This window comes from Bufo gargarizans, chromosome 4, assembly GCF_014858855.1.
Source record: "Bufo gargarizans isolate SCDJY-AF-19 chromosome 4, ASM1485885v1, whole genome shotgun sequence".
In the NCBI taxonomy this organism is placed as follows: Eukaryota; Metazoa; Chordata; class Amphibia; order Anura; family Bufonidae; genus Bufo; species Bufo gargarizans.
The window spans coordinates 79,377,753-79,400,815 of NC_058083.1; the positions used below are offsets into that span (position 1 = coordinate 79,377,753).

General features: G+C 39.7%; 1 protein-coding gene across 1 annotated transcript in view; it reads left to right on the top strand.

The window, feature by feature from the left end:
• MYT1L (myelin transcription factor 1 like) overlaps positions 1 to 23,063 on the top strand; it is a 246,292-nt gene that overhangs the window by 46,147 nt on the left and 177,082 nt on the right. The window contains exon 4 of the mRNA XM_044290651.1: positions 15,617 to 15,948. Coding sequence (XP_044146586.1) covers positions 15,617 to 15,948 — 332 coding nt within the window. The remainder of the gene's footprint in view (positions 1 to 15,616; positions 15,949 to 23,063) is intronic.

A 23,063-nucleotide genomic window follows, 5' to 3' on the forward strand; every position in this document is an offset into this window, starting at 1 on the left:
CCCTTCAAGCATCAGTCTTGGATGGACATTATATGGGCATTTAATTATATCATAGGTTACATTCATTATAGATGTATTTCCAGACTAGGCTGACATTTTGATTTGCCCTTTCTAAGAAAATGGAATACCTGCTAATGTGCAAGTAATGAGATGCCGAGTTGCTGATTATACATTTTGAGTGCCAGAGCTTTCACAAGATTGCACAACAACATAGACGTACTTTCTTGTTCTTTATCATCTTGGACCTTGAGTGTGGGTGATTTAGGATAAGTGAGTGTATGGCACATGGGTCTGTTGGTTCATCTGTAGATTGCTACTTATAATTCATCGATTTGCCCAAAATGTTATATCATAACCATCAATTTGCAGTGAAATCGAGATGTTCAGCGGGGGAAGAGATTGAGCAGGCATCATACATATTAAGGATGATGAATTGGAAAAGAAGAATTCAAACGGTGCCAAGTTAGAATTTGCATTTTGTGCCCTTGGCTGATTCTTGCATCACTGCCCTCTACTACTGCACACATGAATGCAAAGAAAGCACAGAGGACTTTTTTGTTTTCTTTTTTTACTTTTTTTGCATCTCTATATCATTTTTATTTCGTAGTACAGGTGTAGGCAGTGAAATCTGATCCTCTGCTAGATGGGTCATGCTCTCTATGTAGATGAATATTAATGCCTAAAACTTGGTGTTTACAACTTTTTGCTAATACAAATGATAGAAATTAAACAGAAAAAGCTGATATTTTGAGGTTATTTCCCTCTCCATTATTTTAATCTTACAAGTTGTAAAGCCTCTCCCCATTATTAAAGGGGTTGTCCAAAATTATTTTTTTTCAACTTCCACCCCATCAAGCCAAGCAGCACCTGTGAAAGGAACTATGCTTACCTGCTTCACGCCACTCGGTTCTGCTTCCGTAAGTCTCGGGCTGTCACTTCTGGCCTCTGCATGTAAACGTCCTGCACAAATGGGGTCATGTGCGCCTCTGTGGCCAATGACTGGCCTCAACAGTGATGTGTCCTTAAGGGGTACATGACCAGTAGCACACATGACCCTGTTCTTGTATGTCAGCATAATGTGTATTGTGTATATTGTTGGTATTTGCATCAGTGGCACAAGTATCTAGATTTCACTTAACTTCATTTTACTGTATATGTGTACAATTTTAATTAGCAAATATTTCCAGCTTTTCATCAGTGGTAGTTTTATTATAAGATGTGATGTGCTTTAATAATGTGCTTTAGTGCCACTGTTCAAAAGTGTGCTCCATAAGTTAATCATGGCACCCTATAGCTTGATCATCCAAGAGACACCACATGGGTGCAACTACAACTCCTTAAGGCAGTTACCATGTGAAACTGTTCACCTGTGGAATCACTATATTATGTGCATTTTATAGAAGCTTTCTTTGATGTGGTTACAGATTCCCTTTAATGTAAACTAATTTAACTTTCTGAGCTCGTGCTTCACGGGAATGTGTCATTAGAAAATTACTTATTGTTTAAATCCCAATTTTATGTTTAACATATTTTTCAAGAATTGTTGGTGATTTTATGCTTAATTTTCAATGTAAATATCTATATTTAACCCTTTCATGACCAAGGGTCATTGATGCCCCAGTGTCCAGGTCAAAATTTACAAATCTGACATGCGTCACTTTATGTGGTAATAGCTTTGGAACACTTTTACTTATCTAAGCCATTCTGAGATTGTTTTCTCGTGACACATTGTACTCCATGATAGCCATATATTTGAGTCAATATATTTCACCTTTATTTATGAAAAAATCCCAAATGTACCCAAAATTTTGAAAAATTCTAAATTTTTTCAAATTTCAATTTCTCTGCTTCTATAACAGAAAGTGATACCTAATAAAATATTTATTACTTAACTTTCCCCATATGTCTACTTTATGTTGGCATCATTTTGGAAATGTCATTTTTTTTTTTTTTTTTAGGACGTTAGAAGGCTTAGAAGTTTAGAAGCAATTCTTAAAATTTTTAAGAAAATTTCCAAAACCCACTTTTTAAGGACCAGTTCAGGTCTGAAGTCACTTTGTGGGGCCTACATAGTGGAAACCCCCATAAATGACCCCATTGTAGAAACTACACCCCTCAAGTTACTCAAAACTGATTTTACAAACTTTGTTAACCCATTAGGTGTTCCACAAGAATTAAAGGAAAATGGAGATGACATTTCTAAATTTCACTTTTTTGGCAGATTTTCCATTTTATTACATTTTGTTCTTTAACACATTGAGGGTTAACAGCCAAACAAAACTCAATATTTATTACCCTGATTCTGCGGTTTACAGAAACACCCCACATGAGGTCATAAACTGCTGTATGGGCACACGGCAGGGCGCAGAAGGAATGGAATGCCATACGGTTTTTGGAAGGCAGATTTTGCTGGATTGGTTTTCTGAACGCCATATGTTTTTTGTTTTTTTTTCCTGCCGATCGTCTTGTGCAGGGGCTCTTTTTTTGCAGAAAGTGTTGAGGTTTTCATTGGTACCATTTTTGGGTACATAGGATTTTTTGATCATTCATTATTACACTTTATAGGGCAAGGTGACCCAAAAATTGGCTGTTTTGGAACAGTTTTCATTTATTTATTTATCTTTACAGCGTTCATCTGAGGAGTTAGGTCATGTGATAGTTTTATAGAGCAGATCGTTACGGACGTAGAAATACCTAATATGTATACTTTTTATTATTTATCTAAGTTTTACACAATATTAGCATTTCTGAAACTAAAAAAATTATGTTTTAGTGTCTCCATAGTCTGAGAGCCATAACTTTTTTATTTTTTGGGCGATTGTCTTAAATAGGGTATCATTTTTTGCGGGATGAGGTGACTGTTTTGATTGGTACTATTTTGGGGGTCATAAGGCTTTTTTGATCACTTGCTGTTGCACTTTTTGTGATGTAAGGTGACAAAAATAGCTTTTTTGGCACTTAAAAAAAAAAATTTGGGGTGTTTATCGGACGGGGTCTATCATGTGATATATTTATAGAGACTGTCGTTACGGACGTGGTGACACCTAATATGTGTATTTTATTTTATTTTTTCATTTTTTTATAGGAAAAGGCAATTCATTTTTTTAATTTAAATTTTACTTATTGTTTTATTTTTAATTTTATCATTTTCACTTTCTTTTTTTATCAAGTCCCTCTTGGATCATGAAGATCCAGTGGGGCTGATGGCTGTACTATACTTTGCAATTCTCTTGCATTGCAAAGTATAATACTATTAGATGCAACCGCGGCATCTATGGGGTTACAGCAGAGTGTCAGCATAGAGCCGTCATTCGCTGCTGATGGCGGTGGCTCAGGAATGGAGCCGCCGCCATCACACACAGCAGGGGGACCGGGGGCAGCGATGGAAAGGAGGGGCCGGGGGATGTACAGCCGCCAATATTGTCTGGGCGGACCGCATCAGGGCAGGGGGCAGGAGATGAGCGCAGGAGATGAGCTGCAGGCGGCAAGCGGAAACAAGGGGGGCTTGGAGGGGCACAGATCGGGGGGGCACGAAGACACTGATTTCAGGGATCAGAGCCTGAAACCGGCATTTTTTCACTGCCGCGATCCGATTGGTTAGTCTGCACAGACTAACCAATCGGATCGATTGCTGGGAAGGGGTCACTCTGATTGGTCCCTTGCCGGCATTACTCCACTGTATGCTGTCCGTGACAGCAGCAGGGCAGGGGCAGAAGCTTTAATCCAAGTGCTTTGCAGTGCTTGGATTAAAGAGCTGGGTTGACGTTTATAGATGTGATAGCTGCACAGGGTATATAAACGTATTTCAGTCGTGAAGGGGTTAAACAAAAAACATAGGCCCTGATTTATCATATCTTCACTCCAGAATTCTGGCATCAAAAAGTCGCGAAATAGGGCTTTTGTGACCTTTTTTGTACTTTTTACAGTCACGTGCGCACAATTTTGCGTTTTTTTTGCATGTGTACACGACAGTTCTGTAATATGGGTGGGAAAGTGGGTGTGGTTAGCTATGTTAAAGAATTTCACTCCAGATTTGTCATTGAGACTTTTTTTTAAAAGTCGCAAAATAGTCACAATCTCACTCCAGGAGGAGGGTGGAGTAGGAAAACTGGAGGAGCTTCTCTAGACAGAAGTGTTAGGTTTAGGGACAAGCCAAATTTATCAAATAACATGCGACATTTGATAGATGTGGCACAAAGTACTCCAACACAGACTGAATCATTCTCCTCATGATAAATTCCCCCCATAATATCCAACAGTTTTCACACTGGCCACTAAGCCAAATTATAGATTCCACTTTTTGGTCTGTACAGATCACTTTAGTGCAGTTACCTGCTTATCTGTCAGTCTGATCCACCATACAAAATAGACGATTGTAAAAGCTTATTTATTCTTTTTTTGTACAATGACCTCTGCACATGCCTAGAAGACTCCTCCATAGAAGTCAATGAGGTGCCCCCCTGACCAGTTACTATGGCCCATGGGGCTGCCATATTGCACTTTTTCGAATGTGTTCTAAATGTTGTTAAGAACAGCTCAGGCAAAATGGCCACCCTCATAATGATGTTCAGGAAATAGAATAAAATAATTTGCAATCAGAAACTAAAAACAGATTAGGACAGGCATTCTCAACCTGGGGCCCTCCAGCTGTTGCAAAACTACAACTCCCAGCATGCCCGAACAGCCTACAGTTATCAGCCTATAGCAGGGCATTGTGGGAGTTGTAGTTTTACAACAGCTGGAGGGCCGCAGGTTGAGCATGCCTGGATTAGGATATTTGTCTCTATATGGTTTTAACTGGAAGAAATATATTTGTGTGACACAATATCCTTAAACTCAGCATCTAATCCAAAGCTTAAATGCAACATAAAGCAAAGTGGAGTAATAAGCAGCAGCTTGAGACACTGATAAAGCAGGAGTTGACCTCCAGACTACCTTAAATTTCTTGTAGACACTGTAGCTAAGATAATTAAGATGGTGTCACTCAACATGCCTAATCGAGCAGAGCTAAAAAAAAAAACATCTACAGGTGAAACTCAAAAAATTAGAATATTGTGCAAAGTTCATTTATTTCAGTAATGCAAGTTAAAAGGTGAAACTAGCATATGTGATTGATTCATTACATGCAAAGCAAGATATTTCAAGCCTTTATTTGTTATAATTTGGATGATTATGGCTTACAGCTTATGAAACCCCAAAGTCACAATTTTGAGGTCCCCTTTGCTCAGGGGGTATGGATTAATTAGCTGACTAGAGTGTGACACTTTGAACCCAGAATATTGAACCTTTTCACAAAATTCTCATTTTAAGCTGCATTAATGCAATTCCTTTTATATTACATTACTGAAATAAATGGACTTTTGCACGATATTCTAATTTTTCAGAGTTTCACCTGTATATAGCTAGAAGAGGAGACAAATATAAGTAGAAGGTAAGGAGGGCACAGGGATAGTTTACTTATATGAAGATGTGTCTAAACTTAACTTAACTTAACTTTAACTTAAATTGGGTGTGGAACCACTGTGCAAACCTATGGATTTTACTCAGAGATAAATCTAGGGGCATTATCCTGCCAGTTCCCTGGTTTTCACCCTTTAACCCCTATACAGGAATCTACACTTCACTGCAGAGAGTGTACCAGGCCGATATCTCCTAGAGTAGTCTCCATGTGGTTGGCTGTTAACCCATCAGGGTGAAGAGACACCAGTGCATAGCACCTAAGGGACAGGCAAAACCACAGAGAGTAACAGGCCAAGGTCAGGGCAGGCAGAATATGTGCACATTTGTGAAACAGTCCAAAGGTCGGGGCAGCAAAGGGTCATTACAGTAATCAGGCAGAGGTGAAGTCAGGCAGCAGAGAATCAGAGTCAGGAATCAGGCAGATGTCAGTACACAGGCAGACAAATAGAACAGCACACCTTAGAGGTATTAGAAAGCTAGATAAACCTATTCCTCAGACAGGGAAAGGGGCCTTAAGTACTCCAGGGTTGCCAGCCACTGGCTGGTGAAGATTTTGGTATCTATACTGACCTTTTAAGAGTTGGGGAGTATTTGCATACTACAGAGAGAGTCTTGAAGAGGCCTAGCTGGCAAACATAAGTCATGGCCTGCAGTTTAGGTCAAAACATGGGACTCTGAATGCTAATGAGTGGAGCATTTCTTGTGCCCCCATTCAAGTGGAATGCCGGGTGCATATAACATAAGGACTCCAATTTCTCATGAAACAAATTCAATACAATATCAAGAAATACTAACAATTCTCCCTTGACAGGTTGCAATTCACATCACAACCATTGGTTGGCCACACACAAAAAGATCAATCATAGAAATCCCATGACCCAATATCGCAAAATCATGTTTCTTTTTTTAAATCATGTCACACCACATGTCTTGGGATATATATTTAGCCAAGAATAAAAGTAAGGAAAGACTTAAGCAGATAACTGGTCCTGGAAATTGTAGTACATTGAATAAGATGAAGATGTTTTTCTCTTTGGGAACAGATTTGCTGATGAATAAATAAAGTATGTTAAAACGGGTTACCTCATCATGACAATCACTTTCCATACATCCAGTTGCAGTATGTGGGAGTCTTATGCTTGAAACCCAATTCCATTAGCCAAAGCCGAGTGCTACCAGCAAAGGGCAGCTCTCACTTGAGAGACCTGCTATGTAATAGTGTAATACCAGTAGCCGCTGCAGGGGAAATATTAGGCTGTCCACAGCTTTCATACCTGTAGTGGTTATTTCATTACTCTGCTGGATTCAATGTGAAAAATGGTTGTCTTGATTAAATTAGTCCTTTAAGCATCACAGACTATAGTTTTATTTCAGACCTCATAGCCATAAGGTATTTTATTTCTGATCCTCAGAGCTCTACGTCAGCAGCAGATCTTAGTAGAATAGTGTATTGTATCCAAATGAATTATAAGATGTTCTAAGGTGAGAGGCTGCTAAGGCCGGCAGGTGGTCCATCGAGCATCTGTACCTAAGATGATAAATAATATGTTGGTTTATAATTACAGCCCTCTGTGTGCTTCTGTACTCTCCAATTCAGAGTACGTACAGTATCTGTCTATGTACTTTCCTAACTGCATGTATAATGCCCTTGGTGACTTGCTAGGTTAATGTATCAGACGAAAAATGCATACTTCCATTTAGTGATTGAAGCCTTAATTATCCACCAATCTGCTTCCCTGCCGGTTCTATTTCCTGTCGTTCTTTGTCTAACCTTTATTGTTAATGTATGTGAATAGCTCCTTTCTATAAAATGAATCCCGTCTCACTAAAAGCAGGTAAACTGTGGCTGCCGTCATTTCAAATTAATCTGAAATTGTTTTAGCTTTTACGGCTTTTGCTAATATTTTAAAAGCTGTGGTCTTAAAACCCTTAAACACCCTGTTTGCGAGAGCTCCAGGCGAATAGCGGTGTTAGCCATTAGGTGATAATGCCCATTCAGGACCAGGATTTGCAATGTTCTGGAAACTCAGGCATCATTTGGTAGTCAACAGGAAGCGCACCAAAAAAAACACCAAAAGATGGCAAGAAATTAGTTGTTGGTCCAGTCCGGACCAACAACTCATTTCTTGCCATCTTTTGGTGTTTTTGTGCGCTTTTCATGTCAATATAAAAAAACTAATTGTAGTTTTCACACTTACAACTAAACCATCACAATGAGCTAACACATTTCATCACTCTTCAGCTGGTGCTGTGTAAACTGGGTGCATGGGACACGTGATTTCATTATCATCATCGGGTAGAAATGAAAGGTAACACCTCTATTAATGAGCTGGAATAAGAAGGCACAGACAACAGATGAAAGACACAGTTCAGCTGCCCACTCTTTACAAAATAACTAATGCATGTCACAGAGCATGCCCACAACACTCACCCAAAGCAGCCTTACAGATCTCACAGATGTAGCAAGAGCCGCGGCGCTTACAGTAGTGCCACTGCTTTCTCACTGCTTCCTGCAGGCCCGAGACATCACAACTACAGTATGTCGGACCCCCGCCAATCAGATGCTGATCAGTGATGACTTATCCAAAGGATAGATCATTAATAAAAAGGAGGACAACCCCTTTAAGCAAGATGTCCACCCTCATAATCATATACGGAAAGTAGAGTAGATGAAAAATATATAAACATTAAAAAAAAAAGTAATACAGTCCCTGGGATGTTTGTGTGGATTTTGTTGTACATTTTGTAGCATATTTCACCCTATGAAATGTGTGAAATCCGTTGTGAATCCATGACATTTCCGCAACAGAATGACCATGCTGTGGATCTGAAATATAGGTAGATAGAAATATTTACCCAACCAAAAATACACTTCAGCTTGCCTGGGTTAAAGGGGTATTCCAGTGCAGAGAAAAGCCTATGCCCTGGACTTCACATGGTAAAGAAAAAGAAAAATACCCGCTGCTCTCCACTTCCTGCATCTCAGCACAGCAGAAAATGTTTAGGATCAGGCTTGGACTGACCAACAGTGGAACAAGTGAATCTTCTCCATGGGCCTCTAAGCAAGAGAGGACCCCCAGTCCACAACCCCTTGCATATGTAGCACCTGATACAGTAGATTGACTGCGCTACATACGAATATTCAGCTTTCAGAATCTCAACCAGCCTATGCCTCAATATAAAAAAACTAGGTAGATTATTATAGAAAAAATGAGAGTTTGGCAGCACTGCAGTTTCTTACGTATAGATGGAGTGCCAGTGGCTGAGGAGACGATCCTGCTCCAAAAAAATAACATGGCATAACCACAATAACATAACCAAGGCACATCCACGGAGTAAAATAAATGACGTGACTTTATTTACCAGGCACGCAACGTTTCGATCCGCTTGCTGGGATCTTTCTCAAGCAATGGTAGATTATTATTATAGATGCATCAGATGGTGGAGAAGACGTCTAAGCGCAGAGAGAGGTACATCAGCTAGTATTTTCTTTCCCCAGGGACCTGCCTTCTTAAATTCACTGCATGGACCCCTATAATCGATCAACTTGAGCATTTTGCCTGTAGCCTGCAGCTATCTGAGCAGGTAGTATTTGCATGTTGCTGTACATTGGGTCTTCAGAATTAATTCTACTGTTGGGCCCTAGGTGCCCCAGTCTGAGGCTGTTTGGGATTGCCACTGGCTGAGGCGGGTCATCGCTACAGACAGTGATTGGCTGAGTGGCATTCACAGACATTTCCTGCTGTGTCAATATGTCAATAGGAAGCAGGGTCCCCTGGCATCATTGGAATGGCATAGGCAGTCCAGGTCAAAGTTTTTAGGCTATAGTCATGTTCTTCCTATAGAGCTGTATGGCGATAATAGGGAAAAAAATTAACTACTTTTGGACTGCTTTTCTCAAAATGGAAATTTTTCATTCCTCCAGCCATGAAACTGACAACGATAATGCCTTAAATTAGCCAGGGGATCAGTTTCTAAGCGTAACCAATATATATCCATCACCCTGAAAGCAATCAGATTGGCACCACAGAAGCAGAGATGATCACCATAACTGCAGAACGACTGTCAGAACGGTAGAAGGATTTCCCCTCCTGTACTAATGCAGTTTTAGCAGAATCTTGAGAATCCGTCTCAGGTACAAACGATCATTAAAAATTCTTTCTGCATAAAAAACAAAACATAACTTAATTCATTTTGCGCATTCGATACCAGAGTGATTAGCATCATGTATTTACTACCCTGGGGCGAGCTAAGTGGTATTCCCTTATCTATACGTGAGACAAATTGCAACTATGTATTTCTAAGATGGATTCCTACAATTCCTCTTCATGGCAAGGGAGCATGAAATCTGTTAAAGGGGGGGGGGGGGTGTATATAAAAATAATGTTTATTAAAAGGGGAAGCACGTTGACAGTCTAAAGAGGCTAATGGATGAAGAGACTGAGCGTTGCTCTTCCTCAGACAGTAAGCATTTTCAGGGATCATTAAATCTGGAATCATCATTGCCTGCGTGGTAGCATTTTAATAATTATTTGACACACAGAAGTCAGAAATTTGTGTATTTCACTTAATGATAAAATTGCATTTTAGTGATGTGATTATCTCCTACACTGGAGTCACTGGATACATGTATACTTCTTAGGCTACTGCTGATGTCTTCGCTTTCACCAGGGCTTCTTCCAGCTTCATTAATTATGCCAATGAATTGCATTAGCCAGTAATTGATTAGCCTTTGACTGGGGATATTATTTGGGGCAAGAAGATGGTTAATCAGCGCACAGTGCTCACTCAGAAGAAGGCAGAGCCGGGAAGACTGTTTCGAGCAGCCTGTCCTTGGTTGAACTGTGCAGAGTCTACGCTATACATTTTTAAAGCCACGTCTCTTATAGAGCACATGAAATCCCTGTTGCAGATGCCATGCATTTATGTTTCATGTGTGGGATATTGAGGAAGGGAAAGGAAAGTATCTATTTCCTGTTTTAGCATGTCGCTTGGGTAGATCGTTGCATTCATATATTGACCGGAGAATATTTTTCAGCCTTTGAAAAAAATCTATGAGATATGAAACCCGTCAAAGTAAATAACCTCAAGGTCTTTTATGAGGGTAGTAATAATGCAATCCAAGTGAAGCTGTAGGTTAGTGTAGGCTGTGGCAGTGGTTAGCTTTTTTTATTTCTTCCTTTGTTGATGTTGCTGTCATATATCATCTGTTATTCTATACGAAATGAATTTATACTTACTGTCGCAATAGAGTAAAAGTAGATGAGAAAGCAGAGTTTTTGCATCTAAAGTCAATGTGACTCGAAAAGAGGAAGAAATAAAAACTAAAACTACATAAGTAAAAATCTAAATAGAATTTTAGATAAAAATATAATACATGCAAAATTTAAATTTTATATACACGGTATACACAAAATGAAATGAATGTAAAATAGGAAATCCAGACATAGTTCATACAGAGCATTCAAAGTTGTCCCTCATTTACTCTTGTGTTGTCTTGGCTATGTGCGTAGGGTCATTGTCTTGTTGATGAACTTTTGACCCAGGCTGATTTCCACTGCAATCTGGATCAGATTTCCATTAAGAACATCACTATAATTTGCTCCATTCAGCTTTTATTCAACCCTGACCAGTCTCGCTCTTCCAGCCACTGAAAAGCACATCCACAGCATGATGTTGGAACCACCATGCTTCACTGTAGGAATGATAGAGAATTGGCAGGTGATGAGCAGTGCCTGGTTACCTGCAGAGAATACATTTAGAATTCAGACCAAAAAGTTCAATCTTGGTTTCAACTGACCAGAGAATATAATTTTTTTCATAAACTGAGAGTCCTTTTTTGTTCTTTGCAAACTCTAGGTGGGCTTTCATGCTTTTCCTGAGGAGAGGATTCTTTCTAGCCACAAAGCCCAAGTTGATCGAGTGCTGCAGTTATGTTTGACCTTCTGGAAGATTCTTTCATCTGTACATGAGATAGTTAGAGCTCAGCCAGAGTGACCATTGGGATCTTGGTCAACAATCTTACAAACAACCTTCTCCCACCATTACTTAGTTTGGTGGAACGGCCATCTCTAGGATGAGTGCTGGTTGTTCCAAATGCCTACCATTGATTTGGAGGCCACTGTGCTCTTGGGAACTTTCAGTTCATCAGACAATTTATATACCCTTCTCCAGATCTGTGCCTTCACACAATCCTGTCTCTTAGCTCTACAGGAAGTTCTTTCCTCCTCATGGCTTGGATTTTGCTCTGATTTGCTTTTTTAGCTGTGAGATCTTATATAGACAGGGTGTGTCTTTCCAAATCATGTCCAATCAATTGAATTTACCACAGGAGGACTCCAATCAAGGTGTAGAAACATTATCCCCCAAAGCTAAATGTTGATAAATTGTCAATAAACAAGCAAAAATGTCTAAAGTTCTGTTTTCACCTTCTCATTATGGGGTAAATTTCTTTTTGATTGAATTTTTTTTAATTTTATTTTAGCAAGCTGCAAGACTTTCCTGAATGCAATGTCTATCGTTACATGAAGTTGGCATGTCTGCTTAATGGCTCTGCTTATGTTTTGTGCTTTTTTTTTTTTAAAGCAAATATATTTTTCTTCTTCTGACAGTGACAAATGTAGAATGTGGAAATATATGTATGAATGTAAATGTAATCGCTTATGTTCGGATATGTCTGCCTTTAACTTTCATTAAAACCAAATGTATACCATTAGGGTAAACAATAGCACATTACACTCTATGGAAAAAAAATCCATAGGATACAGGAGGATGTTTTAGGTTTGAATCATTCTATTATATAAAAACCTTTTGTGTAGCATACAAAAAAAGAGATGTGCAAATCTTTCCTTGTGTATGCATGCACGGGTGTGTGTGTGTGTGTGTTTACATTTTTTGTGTCTGTATAAATCTTTGTGTGTGCATATGAATCTCTTTGTGAATCTGTGTTTGAATCTTGTGTGTGTATATGTGTATGTGCACATGTATGAATCTGCCTAAGTACTGTATGAATCTTGTGTGTGTATGAATGTGTGTGTATGTGCAAATATATGAATCTGTGTATGTATTAATGTAGTGCAGGGATCAGCAACCTTCGGCACTCCAGCTGTTGTGAAACTACAACTCCCAGCATGCTCTTTAAACTTCTGTGGGAGTTCAGAGAACAGCTAAGCAAGTGTGCATGATGGGAGATGTAGTTTCACAACACTTGGAGTGCCGGAGGTTGCTGATCCCTGATCTAGTGTGAGTGCATGTGTATATGAATGTGTGTATATGGGTATGTTTCTAGGAATATTATATTCCTTTATGTAGATAATATTCTACACTCTATTTGAGTATCACCCCACAGTGCATTACACGTATAATATAGTACACTATTCTAGTACACGTAAATGTAAAATGCCACACTACAACACTCAAAGAGAGTGGGATGCTGTCCATACAGATGATGCTTGCTACATCTGTATGCGCGTTTCAGTGTGTATGCATAATGTATGTGTGGTTATGACTTTTATGTAAGCAGGTAAGGGTACTTTCACACTTGCAGCAGAGGATTCCGGCAGGCAGTCCCATCGCTGGAACTGCCTGCTGGATCCGGCAATCCGGATGCAAACGGATGCATTTGTGAGACGGATCCAGATGCAGATCTGTCTCACAAATGCATTGCAATACCGGATCCGTCTTTCTGGTTGTCATCCGGAAAAACGGATCTGGTATTTATTTTTTTCTTATTTTTAAAGGTCTGCACATGCGCGGACCGCAAAATCGGATCCATTTGGCCGGAACACTTAGGGCCGGATCCGGCATTAATGCATTTCAATGGAAATTAATGTAAGATCTGGCATTCCGGCAAATGTTCAGGATTTTTGGCCGGAGAGATAACTGCAGCATAAGAGGGACTGAAAAACATAAGAGGGACTGAACTGATGCATACTGAACGGAATGCTCTCCATTCAGAATGCATTAGGATAAAACTGATCAGTTTTTTTTCCGGTATTGAGCCCAGAGGACCGGAACTCAATACCGGAAAACTTTAGCGCAAGTGTGAAAGTACCCTAAGGTGTATGATTTCCTTATGGAAATAAGTTATCTATATAGCGCTATATAGCACAGATTCTACATTAACACTGTACTCACTGCGAAATGAAAATCACGCTGTGCATAAATGGTAAAGAAAGACTAAACCTGGGCTAGACAAATACAGTAACTGCATGACCTAGACGTAAGATGAAGTATCCATGTCAAACATGTTGGACCAGAAGTAACTGATTCTGACAAATACAGACGTGGACAAAATTGTTGGTACCCTTTGGTCAATGAAAGAAAAAGTCACAATGGTCACAGAAATAACTTTAATCTGACAAAAGTAATAATAAATTAAAATTCTATAAATGTTAACCAATGAAAGTCAGACATTGTTTTTCAACCATGCTTCAACAGAATTATGTAAAAAAATAAACTCATGAAACAGGCATGGACAAAAATGATGGTACCCCTAACTTAATATTTTGTTGCGCAACCTTTTGAGGCAATCACTGCAATCAAACGCTTCCTGTAACTGTCAATGAGACATCTGCACCTCTCAGCAGGTATTTTGGCCCACTCCTCATGAGCAAACTGCTCCAGTTGTGTCCGGTTTGAAGGGTGCCTTTTCCAGACTGCATGTTTCAGCTCCTTCCAAAGATGCTCAATAGGATTGAGGTCAGGGCTCATAGAAGGCCACTTTAGAATAGTCCAATTTTTTCCTCTTAGCCATTCTTGGGTGTTTTTAGCGGTGTGTTTTGGGTCATTGTCCTGTTGCAAGACCCATGACCTGCGACTGAGACCAAGCTTTCTGACACTGGCTAGTACATTTCTCTCTAGAATTCCTTGATAGTCTTGAGATTTCATTGTACCCTGCACAGATTCAAGACACCCTGTGCCAGACGCAGCAAAGCAGCCCCAGAACATAACAGAGCCTCCTCCATGTTTCACAGTAGGGACAGTGTTCTTTTCTTGATATGCTTCATTTTTTCGTCTGCGAACATACAGCTGATGTGCCTTGGCAAAAACTTCGATTTTTGTCTCATCTGTCCACAGGACATTCTCCCAGAAGCTTTGTGGCTTGTCAACATGTAGTTTGGCATATTCCAGTCTTGCTTTTTTATGATTCGTTTTCAACAATGGTGTCCTCCTTGGTCGTCTCCCATGTAGTCCACTTTGGCTCAAACAACGACGGATGGTGCGATCTGACACTGATGTTCCTTGAGCATGAAGTTCACCTTGAATCTCTTTAGAAGTCTTTCTAGGCTCTTTTGTTACCATTCGGATTATCCGTCTCTTAGATTTGTCATCAATTTTCCTCCTGCGGCCACGTCCAGGGAGGTTGGCTACAGTCCCATGGATCTTAAACTTATGAATAATATGTGCAACTGTACTCACAGGAACATCTAGTTGCTTGGAGATGGTCTTATAGCCTTTACCTTTAACATGCTTGTCTATAATTTTCTTTCTGATCTCTTGAGACAGCTCTTTCCTTTGCTTCCTCTGGTCCATGTCGAGTGTGGTACACACCATATCACCAAACAACACAGTGATTACCTGGAGCCATATATATAGGCCCAATGGCTGATTACAAGGTTGTAGACACCTGTGATGCTAATTAGTGGACACACCTTGAATTAACATGTCCCTTTGGTCACATTATGTTCTGTGTTTTCTAGGGGTACCATCATTTTTGTCCATGCCTGTTTCATGAGTTTATTTTTTTACATAATTCTGTTGAAGCATGGTTGAAAAACAATGTCTGACTTTCATTGGTTAACATTTATAGAATTTTAATTTATTATTACTTTTGTCAGATTAAAGTTATTTCTGTGACCATTGTGACTTTTTCTTTCATTGACCAAAGGGTACCAACAATTTTGTCCACGTCTGTATGTGTGGGGAGATCTCCTTGTCTACAGTGCGCCCTAGGCGAAAATATTCAGAACTGAGTTTTGCTTAAATTGTATGTAATGTGATTTTTTTTTCAGAAATGTTTGGAAATTACAATTACATATGACTGAATCTAAAGGTTTGGATTATCAGATGTTATATGGGCAGTGCTATAATATTCTACTGTTATTACAATATAAAACTACAGGGCAAAAACAAATGATTGTGATCTGTATTGCAGTGTTTACGGCTGTCCTTTGGCCAAGAAAAGGAAAACTCAAGAAAACAAGCCTTTAGAACCCTCACCAAAAAGAAAACCTTACTCCTCAAAAACTGACAACTCCTCAGTAGACGAGTGCTATGAAACAGACGGCACAGAGGAAATGGATGAGAAGGAAGAGGAAGAAGAATATTCAGATGACAATGAAGATCAGGAGGATGAAGAAGATGAGGAATTAGATAGGGATGATGATGATGAAATTGAAGAAGACGAAGAGGAAGAAGAAGATGAAGGAGAGGAAATAGAAGAGGATGATGAAGATGATGAAGATGAAGATGATGAAGATGACCAAGGTATTATCTTTGATTTTGGAGTATTATTTATTGATGTCAATGTTCTATAAGTCCTTGTCCATACTGACCAGTTAACCAATCAACCAGTTACTAAAGATGTGTCCAGCCTTATGTTTTCTTGAATTTGGTTAAGGACTCCAATTTCTCATAGCGCAAATTCAACACAACATAATGATATGCTAGTAATCCCTTGACAGACAGCAAATTCCTTGACAAATGGCACTTCACAACACAACCACTGGGTGCTGCAGACAGACAGGTATAAGATAGATATCTCCTGACAGAATATCATATTTTATTTAAAAAGCTGGACATCTTGTGATATGTTGAGCCAAGATCAAAGGTAAGGGAGGACACATCTATACATATGGTGCATACAACATAAGGGGTGCAAACACGCACAGTTCATTCAGTATTGTCTCTGCTCAGATTCAGATCCAAGATTACTTGGACTATAAAGTAAAAAATTGATAAAAATAAATCAATTAAGCAAAAACAGTCAGATTTTTGGGAAGATAATTTCAAACTCGATCGGGCAATCCAAATCTTTTGACATGTTAAAAAAAATATTTATTACCGTTTGCAGGCGACAGATCGTGGTGTCTAATAGCGGTCTACTGCCAGCAAACCACTAGACATCATGGGGATGAGCGATGACATGATGAACGCTTCTCCCCATGCTGCAGAGCAGATCACTGCATGTAAAAGTAGCAGTCTCCTCTGCTAGCAAGCAGGTGATTGCCAGGAGGGAACGCTTCCCTCCCGACAATTGTCTGCCAATCGACTCCTAAGCTCCCTCTAGAGGTAGAAGTTTTTAATTGTGGTATACAGGAAATTTCTATACAGACATGCTAAGAAACGAAACAGCTAGAAATTTTGTTTACCTAAAAACTACATTGGGACAAATTTATTGTGAAAAGTGTGCCAGAATTATGTGGGCCACATTGGTTGCTAAGAATCATGGCATATTGGATGGTGGTTGCTTACAATTTGCCACATTGTGCCAAACATTTTGTCAGAAGTTGGTCTAATATAAGCCATGGTAGAAAATAAGACAGCATTTGGTGCATCTAGCCTTACTCTAAGAAGGGTAATTTATTACTTGGAGTCCGTTTTGCTTGCATCTGCACTGCTGTACGTTGCCCTAAATTTATCAAATATCTTTAAACTTACACTTTTTTTTGTGAGTTTTTACAAATGGCACAGTGAAACTAACCACACAAACTTTTCCATCCACTTTTCTAAACGGGAGTGAGGGATGTAAAAATGCAAAAAAATCTAATTTTTGTGCTGCAACCCAAGAAACTCAAAATTTTTGGAAGAATTCTGGAGTGCAGAGCTTGGTAAATTCCCTCTGTGTTCCTATAGACATGTATTAGGACAAAACAAAATGGAATGCCTCTTAAAGCCTTCTGTTTTCATTCTGTCCTAAAATTCTGTTATATTCCGTTATAACTCTGTTATTGCTGCATAATATCCCCCAATTCTGCTGTTGCAGTGTATGGGAGACATCATAGCAGCTAGTCTCCACCCCATAAATTGGGAAAAAGAGACAATTAGAGATACAGTCTGCAGAGGCAAAAACTGGTAATAGATACAGAATATACATTAAGTCATGTATTGGCCAGATACAATATTATTCTGAAAAGTCACCTGAAAGGCCAAGTAAACTTGAAAATAGATGCTGCTATCCACAGTCTTATACAGGGTTCTTGATCCAGTTGCAGACTGTACTTATCCACTTGAGCATCAAAGGAACCATCAAAATGGGGCAGAATAGTCATAATTATATCAGCAATATATCAGGTATAGATAGTGAGAAGATACTGAGAGCCCGTCATTCAGATCAGCTCAATAAATCTTTACTCAGGGTAATGCCACAACTTCAAAGCATCCGACAGCTAATTGCTTCATACCACAGTGAATGAAATAGATGTCACATTGCTTCAGTTCTTGAGTTTGGGATGAAGTGCCAGGAAGGGAGGAAAGAGCCCTCAAGGTAATAGCAAGTGTTTTATTTGAGTTTCTACACTGGCACAAGATTTGTCTTAATCCCTTATAGTCAAAAATTCATTTCTTCATTACTGCATCTACTAAGGGCTCATGCGCACAAACGTATTCTCTTTCCGTGTCTGTTCAGTTTTTTTACGGACCGTATGCGGAACCATTCATTTCAATGGGTCCGCAAAAAAGACAGAGGTTACTCAGTGTGCATTCCGTTTCCGTAAGTCCGTTCTGCAAAAAAATAGAACATGTCCTATTATTGTCTGCATTACGGACAATGATAGGACTGTTCTATTAGGAGCCAGCTGTTCCGTTCCGCAAAATACGGAATGCACACGGACGACATCCGTATTTTTCACGGATCCGTGTTTTGCGGACCGCAAAACACAAGAGGTCATGTGCATGAGCCCTAATACTGTCAACTGGCAAGTAATAATTTAATGACAGTATGACAGGTTGAACACAGATATTACTGGACCATCATGTTTTTTTTTTTCCTATCAATTACAGTTGAACTATCATCATCTATCTATTTGCTAAATTTCTCTTCCTCTAAATGTAATTATATAGCATCTGTATTTCTTCTGTTTCTGTCTCTACATACATACATACATACATAGAAAGAGAGAGATAAACAGAGAGAACATGTGAAAGATACATGATACATCTGATTCAATTTGTTGAAGAGTTCAATGTGGATCACTTCTATGCTAACTCATTCAATGGTATAGATGGAGAGGCGTGAGCTCGATATATGTAGTTTATTTATTCAGTATTTTCATGTAAAAAAATATTTAGCTGTTGCCGAGACTCGAAAGACTGTTGCCGAGACTCGATAGAAAAGCCTGTAAGTGGTAATGACAGAATTTCGGGAAATTCTATTTAGGACAAATTCAACCAAATTGGCCAGCTTATTTGGACCAGAATCGATTCCACCAAAATCTAAAGTGCTTCATTGCCCAAGCTGTGGATAACATTCTCTCTCTCAGGACTCACAGGCTTTCTATGTGTGGGAGCTAATGAAGCAGGACTCACAGACATGGGAGTCAGGACAAAGGATTACTCTGTGTGGGAAGGAAAACCAGAACTTACATGATTTCTCTATGTGTGGGCATGGGAGACAGGACTAACAGGCTTTCTCTAAATGTGGGCATGGGAGACAGGACTAACAGGCTTTCTCTAAATGTGGGCATGGGAGACAGGACTAACAGGCTTTCTCTAAATGTGGGCATGGGAGACAGGACTAACGGGCTTTCTCTAAATGTGGGCATGGGAGACAGGACTAACAGGCTTTCTCTAAATGTGTGGCATGGGAGACAGGACTAACAGGCTTTCTATAAATGTGGGCATGGGAGACAGGACTAACGGGCTTTCTCTAAATGTGGGCATGGGAGACAGGACTAACGGGCTTTCTCTAAATGTGGGCATGGGAGACAGGACTAACGGGCTTTCTCTAAATGTGGGCATGGGAGACAGGACTAACAGGCTTTCTCTAAATGTGGGCATGGGAGACAGGACTAACAGGCTTTCTCTAAATGTGGGCATGGGAGACAGGACTAACAGACTTTCTCTAAATGTGGGCATGGGAGACAGGACTAACGGGCTTTCTCTAAATGTGGGCATGGGAGACAGGACTAACAGGCTTTCTCTAAATGTGTGGCATGGGAGACAGGACTAACAGGCTTTCTATAAATGTGGGCATGGGAGACAGGACTAACGGGCTTTCTCTAAATGTGGGCATGGGAGACAGGACTAACGGGCTTTCTCTAAATGTGGGCATGGGAGACAGGACTAACGGGCTTTCTCTAAATGTGGGCATGGGAGACAGGACTAACAGGCTTTCTCTAAATGTGGGCATGGGAGACAGGACTAACAGGCTTTCTCTAAATGTGGGCATGGGAGACAGGACTAACAGGCTTTCTCTAAATGTGGGCATGGAAGACAGGACTAACAGGCTTTCTCTAAATGTGGGCATGGGAGACAGGACTAACGGGCTTTCTCTAAATGTGGGCATGGGAGACAGGACTAACAGGCTTTCTCTAAATGTGGGCATGGGAGACAGGACTAACAGGCTTTCTCTAAATGTGGGCATGGGAGACAGGACTAACAGGCTTTCTCTAAATGTGGGCATGGAAGACAGGACTTACAGGCTTTCTCTATGGCAGGAAAAGCAGGACTCACTGGCTTTCTCTATGTGTAGGCATTAGAACGAAGACTCACATGCTTTCTGTGTGTGTGTTTATGTGTGTATGTGTGTGTGCAGGAAAAGCAGAACTCACTGGATTTCTCTATGTATGGGCAGAGAAAGCTGGAATCACAGGCTTTCTTTATATGTGGGCAGGGAAAGCAGGACTCTGTTAGTCCAGGCATAATTTAAAAAAACTTTTCATGTGAAAATAATAAATCAAAGCATAGAAAACAATATACCACCAAGTTCAGCATCTATTCTATACTGAACTCATGGGGACATATGAGACATGATAGATCCACATTAATGGGGATCTCGATGTCTTTGAAGAAATACATAATATTACAAGTAAATTGCACTAGATTGATACTGGGATTAATTGGCAACTTCCTAATGATGATTTGCCTTTTCTTCCTTTGTATCCACACTGCAAGATTTCAGGTTAAAATTGTATGTGTTTATCAACCTTACTATAGATCACACACCTAAACTTTCATACTGAGCAGTAGTTCTTGAGGGTGCTGCTTCTACTTCCAGAGACCACCTGTAGGCATACTTTATTTGTATACAAAATAGTAGAAAAAATTATTTGGCACCAAACTATTGTTCATTACTTGCATCATAAAAGTCCCCAAGTTCTTTCAAGCCCAACAGAGCAGCTGCAAACAAGACGGTTAGTCAGGAACAGGTGACTGATGGTTGGTGAGACACATGAACCATCTCATCTGACCATTAGCTATGATACCTAATCAACTATTGTCCTCAGATGATGGGAAGTAGAGCTTATACTGTAGAAAATGCATTATTATTAGGCACACATCACTCAGAGCTACATTGTATCTATCTATGAAAGTATCGCATGGATAACACTGGACCAATTTCCACTGCATGAGCTATAATCCAGCCTTGACCCTGACTCATTTTGCATATGGCTGCCCTTAGGCACAAGCCTATAGTGTCTTACAGAAGATCCAGTCTTGCCTATGGCTTTATAGCATAAATATAAATCATATATCCCTCCTGAAGCTGGGTTAGGCCACCACACCCTACAGGTATATGCACTGTTTCACCTCTCATTGGATAGGAAGGAGACAGGACCCTCAAAACGCTTTTTCTTCGTTCATTTGGTAGTTCTGCTCTGCCTGTGAAAAGGCAAAACTCAATGTAGGTTCACGGTACCCATTATGAAAGTGGCCTGCCCTCTACCCTACATGGATTCCATCATAACCATAGGAGCTGGAAGTTAAACACATAAAGTTTAAATTGAACGCCTAAAAGCGCATTATACTTTTAATGCAAGTTTGTTTTCCTTCTTATAGTCACAGTTTGAACGCGGCACAAATTCTGTGACACCCACGCGTTTCACACTGCTTAGCTTACTAATGTGCAGCACATGATACCATTTGTATATTTCTCGGACTGTTCTCGGCAAGGCAACTGTACTTAGAAATAAAAGCTAAGATAATGTTCTTATTCCACTTTCATGGTGTTCCCAACTTCCTGTACTTAAAAAAGATGGAAGCATAACCCCCAAAATACCCCCTTTGCCCATTAGGTGTTGTTTTAATATGTCAGTAAGCTTAGCCAGTGGGAGTCAGATAAGACAAACCTTTATATAACCAGACCTGTGAATGCACTCTAATTCTCTGCTAGACTTTCTGATTAAAATCAGTGCTTTAACATCAGCAGCATCAGCTCCCAGGGGCACGCAAGGCGACATGCCTGAGCTTGGGGCATGAATAGAGAGGAAATCAGGTGGCTTATATCACAAAAGTCTGGCCAGGGACTCATAGAGAGAGAGACGTGAACACAAATATAGTGTCTACTGAGGTGTATTGTGCAGCATATTATATTCTTCATCTAAGAAGTGACTTCACTATCAGATTGGATATAAGGATATCCTTCTAAGCCTTTATCAGAACACTTCTAAACGCCTTTAAAGGGGTGAGATAACAGATGCTGATTTATGCATTAATCTTGATAATGCAGAATGATGAATATTGCATATCAGCATTCAGCAGTAGGGCATTTTAAGTGTGAAAATCCATAGGAGAGAGGTCATTCTAGAACTTGGAACAAATAGCTGTATGGAACTGGTTTAAAAAGAAATGCTACATTGCCCTCTAGTGACAAGAGTGTGCTATAACATATCAGCAAAAATCGAGACTACTCAGCTTATGGAGGGATCATTTGATATATAAGTAACCTATGTTCTTTCTAAACTGAGAAATGTACAAGACCTACTTAATGTATGAATCTATCATACAAATTTTATATCTATCTTCTGCTCTCCTATGCATTCCACAAACGAAAAAAAAAAAAAAAACTATTCAAGGAGAGGAGAAAAAATCCATAAGAAATGTTAGAGATATTTATTTTCTTCCTTGTGCTCCTAATGCTCCTTTTGATAAAAAAAAAAAAAAAAAAACAACAACAGCATGAAACCTGATTTCCTGAGCACAAGTAACAAGTAAATGGGAGACAAAGATGTAATTGCAATGCACCACCACTACAATATAAATGGTGTGCAGGTAAAAATTGAACCACCACCACCAATCTGAAGACCTATCCTGAGGATATAGGTCAATATCATGAGATAGGAATACTGCTTTAATCATTGAATTCAAGTGATTCATTCATTCAGATGTATAAAATCCAGTAATAACTGGTGTTTTTATGCCACCCCCACAAGTTTCAGAAAAGGGCCATGGAGAGGGCAGTTGGGGGTGGTTCCATCGGCCCTGGAACATTCATTATCATTAACACCAGAAACTGGTGTAAATTATTGAAATGTACGCCAGCTACCATATGGCATAGATTTCCGTGTAACATGTTGACTGCCATAGCAGGATGGCCTATCCTGAGGATAGGTCATCAATATCATGAAACAGGAATACCCCTTTAATCATTGAATTCCCCTTGA